This window comes from Euprymna scolopes, chromosome 30, assembly GCF_053919585.1.
Source record: "Euprymna scolopes isolate OS-2025 chromosome 30, ASM5391958v1, whole genome shotgun sequence".
Lineage (NCBI taxonomy): Eukaryota > Metazoa > Mollusca > Cephalopoda > Sepiida > Sepiolidae > Euprymna > Euprymna scolopes.
The window spans coordinates 43486072-43498520 of record NC_136511.1 but is presented as its reverse complement, the minus strand read 5'-3'; the positions used below and the strand labels follow the sequence as shown (position 1 = coordinate 43498520).

At 34.9% G+C, this 12449-nt stretch overlaps 1 protein-coding gene across 3 annotated transcripts in view; it reads right to left on the bottom strand.

The window, feature by feature from the left end:
* Nucleotides 1-12449, bottom strand: part of LOC145254775 (protein-glutamine gamma-glutamyltransferase K-like) — a 553491-nt gene that overhangs the window by 39799 nt on the left and 501243 nt on the right. For all 3 annotated transcript variants that reach the window (XM_080113548.1, XM_080113549.1, XM_080113550.1), the window contains exons 4-5: nt 9016-9276; nt 79-197 (exon numbers count right to left, since the gene is read on the bottom strand). In XM_080113548.1, the coding sequence (XP_079969674.1) occupies nt 79-197; nt 9016-9276 (380 nt within the window). The remainder of the gene's footprint in view (nt 1-78; nt 198-9015; nt 9277-12449) is intronic.

Below are 12449 nucleotides of genomic sequence, written 5' to 3'. Positions count from 1 at the left end.
TTAAAATGCGCGGTGATAGGGAACCCGGTGACTTATATCATCAAAATAAGTGAAACAACAGAAAAAGAAAATGCTTACTTGCGCAAAGTTCCAAGGCCGAACACAAAACTTTCCGACTGTTCCTAACCAAATGCGTCCCGTTTCGCTGAGGACGTGATGCTGCCGATCATCTTCATCTTCCTGATACACGGCATCGGCTGTAAGAGATAATGAAAAAGAAGAGAACCTCCGTCAGACGTTAATGAAGTTGTTAGAAAATCTGAAGAGTTTTGTTATAACTATTACACACACACACACACACACACACACACACACACACACACACACACACACACACACACACGCATTCATATATATATTCATATATATATATATATGTATATATATATATTCATATATATATTCATATATATATATATATATATATTCATATATATATTCATATACATATTCATATATATATATATATATTCATATATATATATATATATTCATATATATATATATATTCATATATATATATATTCATACATATATTCATATATATATATATTCATATATATATATTCATATATATATATTCATATATATATATATTTTTTTACATGGGGTCACCACTTATCAAGGCCCGTAAGCCACTCGAGGATAAGGATTATTTTGTGTACAATAATCAATGGGATAATATCGTAGTAATAGTTGGTATTGGAGATTTGATAAAGCGTCTTACTTAAGGGGCGATTAATCAGGAATTTGTTTATGTTGGACTTGAAGACGTCAAAGTTGTAGACAGGTGGGAAACAGGCAAACGGATGAGAATTCCACAGGCGTGCACTTCTCAGAAAAAAGCTATGTTCATGGAATCTACGTTTTGTATTTAGGCACAGATATAGAGTGGGGGAAATTACTGACAGCGGTTTTAGCTAGACGGGGTTTTATCGTGAAGGATTGGCAAGGGGGGACCAGAGATTTGAGCTCGGACGAGCACTTGCCATGGAAATAACGATAAAACAAAGACAGGCTCGCAACGTTTCTTCTGTAGGAGAGAGGTTGCAGGGAAGAGAAGAGAGCATCCCCCACTAAGACACGAAGTCTATTTTGTACTCTGTCAAGGCAGGATAGGCTGTTTTTAGCAGCTCCTGCCCAGATATGGCAACAGTATTCCATCCTTGGACGTACTTGGCTTTTATAGAGATAGAGAATTGCATCAGTAGTGAGATATCTTCTGGAGCGGTAGAAGACTCCTACCATTTTCCCAGCGGCTCGGGCAACATACTTTATATACATGTTCCATTTCAGATCAGTAGTAAAGGTCAAACCCAGGAGCTTGTCAAAACATGAAGCCTCCCCAAGACGAGAGCCACCCATTTCAATTGATGCTAGATGAGGAACAGAGCGTTGATGATGTAAAGTTAGGAGCTTGGTTTTAGATGCATTAAAAGTGACCAGCCATCTCTTCCCCAACTGAACGACGCGCTCAAGATCAGAGGAGAGGGAATCAGAGAGAGCTTTGTCATTGACGGCCTTTGATATGTTGCTGTAGATGGTCGTGTCATCAGCATAGATGTCAACGAATGAATTTAGTATGTGTTTTGGTAGATCATTGATGTAGATCAGGAAGAGAGTTTGGCCCAGGATGGACCCCTGGGGGACTCCAGCATTAATACTGTGGTCCTCAGATTTCTGCCCATCAACCACTACTCTTATGAACCTATCAGAGAGAAATGATTTAATTATTGAGAAAACATTTCCAGTTATACTGTAGCTGGAAATCTTGTGAAGTAGGCCCTTATGCCAAACCTTATCGAAGGCCTTTGATATGTCAAGAGCAATTGCCCTAGAAAGGAAGCCTTTGTCGAGAGATTCACTAATCCTATGGGATATAACTGTTAGCACATCAACTGTAGATCTAGCAGAACGGAAACCATATTGCATGTCATTATGGGACGATTCCAATATTTTTCCCGATTACGATACAATTACCGGTTCCGAGCTAAATTCCCGATTCCGATACAATTACCGATTTCGATTCTTTATAAATCTCTAAGATTGTTATTTCCCCCAATTTTCGTAAAACATATGTTAAATATGCAGATATTTTCCTAAACGTCAAAATACACTCGTGGAGGATGATCTATCGATTTTAGCTTTATTGTTTTTTTTAATCAATAAATATTTATTATTTTATCAATATTACCAGCAATGGAAGATTTTACTTTAAACAAAATCAAATAAAAAAAGACAATTAAAAATCGTTTTGGCATCGGAAAATAGGCATCAATTTTTCTGATTCCGATACCAATTCCGATACCCCAAATCTTCCGATTTTTCTGATTCTCGATTCCGATTTTGATTAATCGTCCCAACACTAATACATTATATATATATATATATATATATATATATATATATATATATATATATATATATATATAATTTATTTATTAATTATTTTATTTAACTTGCAAAAAAGTATATATATATATATGTGCGTGTGTGTGTGTAATGGTTGTATAGATTGGTTTACTAGAAATAAATCTAATGAAACCCATGTGATTATTAAATAGTGCTAAATGGGGGACAGAGCTTATTATACAAACATTATTGGTTACATATGTGGATATATGTTTCAGTGGAATCCTAATTGAAGGAGACCACTTCATCAGACCAAAAAAAAAAGGAGGGATATTTTTTCATTTTGAAATGAAGCCTCGGAGACATATGTTGGAGCAGTGGCAGTTCACGTATGCACATGACGAAGCTGTGGCGCGAGTTGATTGCACAGTGAAAGTAAAGAAGGAAAATAAAAGTGGACAGAGATTTGGAACCACGTGGGTTGCAACAGCGAGGTAAATCACGTGCTGGCGAGAGATTTGAAAAGCGGTGGCAACTGGACTTAAGCAGAAATGTTGACGCGGGAGGAGAAAAAGCATGTGATCGACACGGAAGAGTTTGTTAACCACATTGGCAAACGAAGAGTCTTGTAAAACCAAAATGCAGGCATAGTTTGGAAAGTACCATGAATAAATGTCTTTTATTTCACTAAAAAAAGCGGAGTCGAATTTTTTTCCTTTGATCTGTTGCGAGACTTTTGTGCACAAGATCGAGTCTTACAATTTTTATTAGTTGGTTTGCAGTGAAAATTATAGATAATTTATATTAAATAAACATATAAAGTATTAAATTTGAGATTATATTATGATTGGCAGGGAGACCCGACGTTACCTGGGATTGAATGAGAATCAACAAATGAATCAGTGAAATCGCCTTGTTTTCGATCAAATCGATTGATTGTCTGCTCTAGTTGAGGACACACTGCGGTGCACCAGGACCAGGAGTTAGCGTCACATGCTTCCTCACGCTGACTTAGTCTACAATACATTCTAGTCTAAATTGCACTGCAGAGAACCTACCATTGATTTTATAAAATTATTTTCATATAATGACTTAAAGTAAAATTTTAAATACAAAATATTATGGTTCAATTGTGTTCTAAACAGAAACTTTAATTTCGAACGCGCCCCTATTTTATCAAAGAACTTACTGTTGATTTTATATGCCAGGCCCTTCTATATGTGCGGTGATAAAACATCTCAAATGTACTGGAGATGTTAGGCTGTATTAGGATGTAAACTTTGGTTAAAATCGGACTGTTCATTCTTTAGTCGGATTTTTTCGATTGTTGGTTTTTCGATTGTTGGTTTTTCGATTGTTGGTTTTTCGATTGTTGGTTTTTCGATTATTGATTTTTCGATTGTTGGTTTTCAATGCTTATAGTAGGCATTCCGATACTAAAACTTATCTAAAAATACTCCCAGACACATTTGTGTGAAATTTCATAGACAAAAAAAAGAAGAAAAAAATTCGGCCCAGCCGGAATTCATAGGGAACGATCTCATATACACAGACATACACACATATATCATGTTGGTGTAAAAACAATATCGTTTTCTCGCATATGTTACTTTTATATATGATTTCTGAATTAATTCATTGAGATATATATATATATATATATATATATATATATATATATATATATATATATATATATATATATATCATTTCGAAACGCATTTTTCGCTCTATCAAATCGTGTTATCCGTTACCGTTCAATCTCTTCATTCATTTTTTTTTTCCAGGCTTTTTGACACCATGGACAAAATTCAAATCCGCAGGATTTTCTTGTTCCAGTTCAAACTAGGCCGAAAATCTATCGAGACAGCTCGTTATATCAATGATGCGTTTGGCCTAGGAACCACTAACGACGTGTGGCACAACGGTGGTTTCAGAAATTTCGCAATAATGACGAGAGCCTCGAAGATGAAGACGATCACGGCCAGCCGACTGCGGTTGATAACGAATATTTAAAAGCCTTAATTGAAGCCGATCCTCGCAAAACCACACGAAAAGTTGCTGTTGAACTCGAGGTCGACCACTCAACAATCGTTCGCCATTTAAAGCAAATAGGGAAGTAAAAAAAGTTGAATAAATAGGTGCCGCATAAATTGAACGATAATAAAAAAAAATCATCTTTTTTAGGTATCTTTTAAATTTTTTCTGTGCAACAAAAACGACCCATTTCTCGAACGGATTGTGACGTGTGATGAGAAGTGGATCCTCTACGACAACCGGTGACGTTCGGCACAGTGGTTTGATGCCAAAGAAGCTCCATAACACTTCCCGAAGCCGAAATTGCACAAAACAAAGATTATGGTAACTGTTTGGTGGTCTGCAGCCGGTCTTATCCATCGCAGCTTCTTGAATCCGGGTGAAACAATTACGGCAGAGAATTACTGCTGATAAATTGATGAAATTCACTAGAAGCTCCAAAATATGAGGGACCATTTTTCCTCTATGACAACGCTCGCCCGCATGTTGCTCAACTGACCCTACAGAAGCTGAAAGAATTGGGCTACGAAACTTTGCCTCATCCGCCATATTCACCGGAGCTCTCGCCCACCGATTATCACTTTTTCAAGCATCTCGACAGCTTCCTGTGCGAAAAATGCTTCAAAAGCTGAGATGATGCCGAATCAGCCTTCAATGACGTCATCGCTTCCAGAACTCCGGATTTTTATGCTAATGGGATAAATAAACTCGTTTCTCACTGGCAAAAATGTGTAGATTCTAATGGTTCATATTTTAATTGATTAAAGTTTATTATGAAAGGAGTTTTTGAAGTTAAACACCCCAAAACGATATTATTTTTGCACCAACCTTATATAAGTAGAGATGTAATAACAACTTTGGAACAAAATAAGTTTCACACATGTTTCTAGGGGAGTCACAAATAAACAAACGTAATCCAACTAGCTTACTCGAATATCCTCTTCACCAATAAAATCGACAATTCTTGCTCCAAGCCCAGAACCTCATATTACTATTTATATTCTTATTTTCTAATTTCTATCATTTTTCATTTTCAAGTTAGAAATAAAAGTCTTTGCTCTTTAAGAATGCAGTGACGCAAACGATGACCCCATGATATTTAAATTTTCTTTGTTACTTTACCTAAAACTAGCATATTGCTACTTGGATGTAACGGGCTACTATTTGAGACCATGTTTACAATAGGACTATATAAAGAGTTGATGAGCAAGATGTTTGTTATCATTACATTTAAATTTCAACATATCCGTACAGTCAGAGAAGCAGGAAATAAGAAGGGAGTTTCAAAACCTTACAGTTCGAAAGAAGAAATTATTAGAGCAGAAAGTAAAGGAGTAGGATTTTGCTGCTTGTTGGATTAGTCGGGAATATGCACGTTAAGGAGGCATGTGCTATGAGTTCGTCAGAGTTCATTTCATTAACGTACTTGTAAAACAGATAGAAGAGTACAACAGTGCAGTAACTGGATAGGAATCGATGCTTTCGCAATCTCCAACCACACCTCTCCTGAATCGGCACTGTCTAGTGGTAAGGAGAATCCGGGATGACTTGAAACAATGCAGCACTGGTGTGTCAACGTGATTATGCCGTATTTTGGATAGGAATGCTATTGTAAAAACTACCTGATCTTGACGTAGGGCTTAGTTTTCAATTAAATTCATTAGTCAAACAGAAAGACAGATATCATATATAACTGCTGTATAGGTACCGCCAAAGTGTACCACAGAAAGTAAGTCCTCTCTATATAACATGATTTATCTGTAATATAATATTCATTGATTAAAGTGGTGTCCTGTCTGGTACAGCCATTGACGGATATGGCTCTCAATCTATCTCTCTCCCTCGAGGCATTCATGAATTCATTGTTGTTCATTTTTGATGTTGCTCATATGTTCATACTGCCAACGTATGTTTCTTGCTGTCATTCTCTGCTTCTTCTACTGAGTGAGGTGTTCTGATTTTGAACCCCAGTCACGCTGTTTCTCGGATAAAGAGTTTGATGTATTGCCACAGCTTTCTTTGTTGTTGTACAGACAGTAGGTTGCAGTTTCTTTCTGTCCGAGCAGTGCCCATACTTGGCGATTGTCCTGACCATTGTACCCAGAGGGATCTTCTGATCAGCACAATGAAATATGAAGCCATTAATAGAATTATTTCTGTTTGCTTCTGTATTACACCAGTCGTCTGCTTTCCATGATCTCACGTTACCCTGATCGTGAGGACTAATTGGGTTCTCGACCTTGCCCAAGGGTTTCGCACAGACTAACGTAGAGAAGGAGGCGCCTTTTTTTCCTTTGACAGTAATGTTGCCCCGCTACTAGAAATATAAGTATCATAATTTTTGTACCACTCAAAAAAAAAAAGAAGAAGAAGGAAGTCTAAAATAAACTGTTGATAAAAAAATCAGCATACGAAAATAATAAAAATGCTAGACTAAAGTCGTGTTTACATTATCGACTCCTTAAGATTACATTTCTATGTAGTAGCCATTTTAAAATGCAGATATACCTTGTTTAATAAATCTAGCAAAAATCAACCATTAATCAGATTTTCACGAAAATTTCGATACTTATTCAATTTTGGGTTAATTCATATTTAAAATGAAGTTTTGTTAAAAAAAAAATAAAAGAAATATAAAGAGAAATATTTTTTGTACATTATTCTCTCCTATATTTTGTTTCATGAAATCTGGAGAAAATATATTATAATTGATCAAAATTTCAATCGTTTATAAATTTCAATCGTTTATAAATTTCAATCGTTTATAAATTTCAATCGTTTATAAAGCTTAAGAGTTTTAAAAAGTGCATAATATCTATTTTTTATGTTTAATCAAACCATTCTTTTGTCACTTAGTGTGAATCCGTAAATAAAAATATTATGTTTTATTAAAAAAAACTCAAAACTACGTTTCTCCTTATTAATATATACTATAATCTATTGAATTGCAAAAAAAAAAAAAAAAACTAATTCTCCAAAATAATTAATTTTTAAAATTTAAAATGATATAAAATCTATTCTTCCAAAATGTTCAATTTTAAACATAGTATTTTTAGTAATGGTTTACTAATTTTTCAAAAATATTTTAATCTATCTATATCATTATAAAACTCTGTGGACTGTTCGGGCGTCCTTGCTTGCTTGAAGCTTGTCTTCGACGATCGGGCGATTCGATCTTTAAAAAAGGAATGGCAAGTTAATTTATATATATATATATATATATATATATATATATATATATATATATATATATATATATATATATGTGTGTATATGTATGTATATATATATATATATATGTATATGTATGTATATATATATATATGTGTGTGTGTGTGTGTGTGTGTGTGTGTGTGTGTATGCATTGGCATTTATTATGGAGTTGATTATTACGATACTAAATTGTATACTAGTTGCTTGTTTCATTCCTCAAATTATATTAATTTAATATAAGGAGAACATCTTTATGTGATCAATATATATAATAGACTAAGAAATGATTTATATGCTTTGGTTGCGATTCTAGCTGATGGCATCCAAGTCACACATATATATTTTTTAGTTTGGATCTCACTACCATATAATAGGTTTAATATAATTATCGATAGAAAATTGTCTTTCTAATAATAAATACGTGATCTGCATGAATTAAAATATCACGTTTAAGCGTATCTTACGACTAGGCAACGACGGGCGGCCTGCTAGTATAATATAAAAATGATTATTGCTAGCTGTAACATAGCGAAATCGACAGCAATTTCAAAATATATGATTTTAATACATTTTTATTTATCATTGATAACTTATTAATATGTTATCATAACATATTTATTGCGTAAGAAAAATATTAGTCCAGTGGACAATGAATACATATTTATTTTAAAATAATAAATTTAACATTTGTGTAAATATCAAAATCTAACAAAAAAATATAAAAAAAGACGTTAGTTTTATTATTTATACTTCGCGCTTTTGATCAAGCGTCGATATTAAATGTACGCACAAAATGATGACGTCATCAATTTTACGCTGCGAATTGGGGGTTTCTACTGCTATAATTTTAATAGCAGCCAAATCCCGAGTTCTTTGAATTAGAGTCTAAGATGGTCTGTTATTTTAATGAGAAAAAAATGGGTAACATATTACTAAGTCACTCGTTATGGGTTGCCATATTTATTATTTTGTTAAAAAGATGCAAAAAAAAAAACCGTATGCACAAGTGACATATAAAATGTATTTACAATCATATATTTTCAAATTGCTAGATTAGGATCTAAGATAATCTGTTGTTTTAATGCAAAAGAAAAAAAACAAACACCCTCCCAAAAAAACAAACAAACAAAAAACAAAGAAACAAAAACAAATAAACAAAAATCAAACAAAAACAAACAAACCAAAAAAAAAGCAAACAAAAACAAAGGAACAAAAAAAAACAAATAAAAAGCAAACAAAAACAAACAAATAAAAAAAACAAATAAAAAAACAAAAACAAATAAAAACAAACAAAAAACAAACAAAAACAAACAAAAAGCAAACAAAAACAAACAAACAAAAATAAACAAACAAAAAACAAACAAAAAAGAAAGAGAAAAGGAAAAAAGCATAGAAAAATGCCCAATCGCTTACCTCGACACCAAGGATTGAACAAAATATAAATATCGTCAGGATTCTTGTATCGATACTTATCGATTTCCCCCTGGGGGTTTCGATGTGTTGTATCGACGAACAGCTGATAGCGACCCACAATGCTGTCAAAAGCGGAACTGACACGCATCGATACTTTCTTCTCTTCAATACTCGTGATTTCGTAACCCCATTGATAAGGTTTCAATTCCTGCACGCGCTGTACCGACACGACGGTTCCTTTGCTTTGCAACGGGCGACTTCCTGCAACAGAACAACAAAAGAAACATGTTAACATTGAATGACTTGGACGCATCTGAAACAACGAAGCGTTCATTCAATCTGCACGTTTAGCAGTGAAAATGCTGCTTGATACTAATGGCATCACATATCAAGGCCAAAAGCTATTCGAGGACAACGGTTACTGAAATTGTCAGTTGGAAGATGAACAATAGGAGGATTGGCTTAATTAAGAGAACGACTCGACAAGTATTTGTTTATATTAGATTTGCTAGCGACTTTCTTGTAGTTAGTGCGGAAGCAATCCCATGGTATGTTATGTTGGGAATTTTGGCTATGGTCACAGCGTAGTAACTGTGTTATGTTGTAGCAGACAATGCCAAAGCTCTGAACAATTAATATTTTGTTAACTCTTATGTAGAAAAATTACGCAGGGAGAATGTTTTGAAAGAAAGGAATGTTTAGCTAAAATATTTATGTTAAAATCTAACGGAAATTTTTTTTTAACTTAGATTAGGAATGCTTATGAATAAAATATTTCAGAAATATTCATGTAATAAAATAGATTTAGGAATTCAATTTTATATAAACAACAGAATTCCCATGGTAACAAAGAAAGAGTAGTTTTTTATATATAGACTAAAGATACAAGAGAGAGAGAGAGAGAGAGAGAGAGAGAGAGAGAGAGAGAGAGAGAGAGAGAACGAAGGAGACATCGATGAGAGAAGGTTGACTTTGTCTGCGGTGGAAGCATTCGACTGAGTTAACAAAGAAACAATGCAAGGACTAAAGGGAAAAGCATTGTAAATCCCTGAGGGAAACACCTAACAGTGAAAATGAGAATAAACGAGGGGGGGAAAAAAAGAAGTCCTGTTGTTACTGCTCCACAGTGAAATGTTTTCTTGCAGTGTCCACAAGACGAAAGGAGCCCCAACCTAAGATTAGTAGTCCGTTATCAAACGGTCATTATGTGCTTATGTGTCATGTTTGTTGAACCTGTCTGAACTAATGACTGTTCCCTTGGCTCTGTTACGTGGTACTCTGTTTGAATATGTGTCACACACACACACACACACACACACACACACACACACACACACACACAACGAACATTTATAATCACTAAAACCTTGGATATATCACGGGCCTTTGACAAAGTCTAGCACAAATGGCTGCTAATGAGAATTAAATCGTACGGTATAACTGGACGTATACTAAATATAATTAGATACTTCTTAGACAAAAGAAGCATACAGGTTGTCATTGGCGGACGTACATCTATAACATTAATGCGGGGTGCATTCATAGGGAAGAACAAATGTACATAAATCTAAAACAATGGCAGAATCGTTAAAAAATTACCTCCAGACTATAGTGGAATGGAACCGCAAATGGAGGGTATATAAGAGCTAGGCACGTCTAAGGATGGAATACTGTTGCCACATCTGAGCAAGAGCTGCTAGAAAGGACTTGACCTGCCTTGATAGAGTTCAAAATAGACTTCGTAGCCTCGTAGGAGATGTCCTTTTCTCTTCCCTGCAACCTCTATCTCACAGAAGAGATGTTGCGAGTTTGTCTCTGCTTTATCGTTATTTTCATGGAAAGTGTTCGAATGAGCTTCAATCTATGGTCCCCCCTCGCAAAACTTTCACAAGAAACACTCGTCTAGCTGTAAACACTATCAATAATTCCCACTACTCTTTATCTGTGCCTAAACCTAAACGTAGATTCCATCGCCTGTGGAATTGTCTTCCGTTTTCCTACTTCCCAGCTGATTATAATATGGTTGTCTTCAAGTCCAACATAAACAAGTTCTTGATGAGCCGTTCTACTTAAGTTAACAAATTTACCAAATTTCCATTACTAACGATTACTATATTGTCCAATTGACTACTGTACACTCTTAACCCTTATCCTCGAGTGATCTTGATAAGTCGTGAATCCTATGTAAAAAAAAAAACAACAAAAAAAATTAATGCTAGTAAAACTAAGCTGCTCTCCTTTAACAATTACAAGACGCCTCTCCAACACCCTATATCCACGACAAATAGCACCCTACTTGAGAATTCTACCTTCAAACTCCTAGGCCTAATATTTGCGGGCAATATGAACTGGAAAAATATATTGAGGGCATTGCAAAGGCTGCTGCAAAGAAAGTGGTTCCCTCTATCGAGCTAGATGACTAATCACACCTGAGAGTATCCTGTATCTCTACAAGGCCACCATTCGCCCATGCATGGAGTATTGTTGCCATATCTGGTCTGGTGCATCTACCACTATTCTCTCCCTCTTAGATAGGGTGCAAAAAACAGTTGTCAATCTAATCAGTCCCACTTTATCAACTAAGCTCCATCCCCTGTCCCATCGTTGCAATGTTGCATCACTGTGCTTGTTTTACAAATATTTTAATTGAATATGTTCTGATGAACTCGTTTCACTTGTACCCCCTCGGCGTACATATCCCCGACAAACCCGCTTAGCAATAAGGCCTCATCCCTTCACTGTTGTTGTCCCTAAATGCCAGAAAGCTTTCTATTCTAATAGTTTCTTTCCTCGAATAGCTAGACTTTTGAATTCTCTTCCTGCTGCCTTCTCCCCTGGCTGTACTGATATACAGAAGTTTAAATGTTACATAAACAAATATCTTGTTAATCTTTCCTAGACATGGCCCCAAATAGTAGCCCTTACGTCCAAGTGGCGATATGCTTTCTAAGGGGTGAACATGAGTAAAAAACAACAAAAAAACTAGACGATACGAGCATTGGTTTCATACACATGTATATTATATAGACTAAATGTGCAAGAAAACACGTATATAATAGCGTTATATACAACCCCATTATACAACAGGTATTGTGTCCCACAAATGAAATATTTTTAGAAAGAAACTTTGTTCATGGAAGGTTTGTTTAATTTTAAATGAAGATGAAGAAAGGACATTCTTTGTGGTAGTGGTAGTTAGATGAGTTCTTGTTGTGAATAGTTTACGTAAGAGAATAGAAGATTGAAGCTCAGTCAGGCATAACTATTGTGATGCCCACCTTACGGATTACAATGAACCTTTCCACTTACTATAAGGACCGGAAAAATATATTTCTCGTCATTATGCAGTCTTGGTAGTCGGACTGCCGTATAACATTTTTTTTTCTTTATTTGTGGTATTTGCTTTTCTGTTCTTTGTAACAACGGTTGTTAGA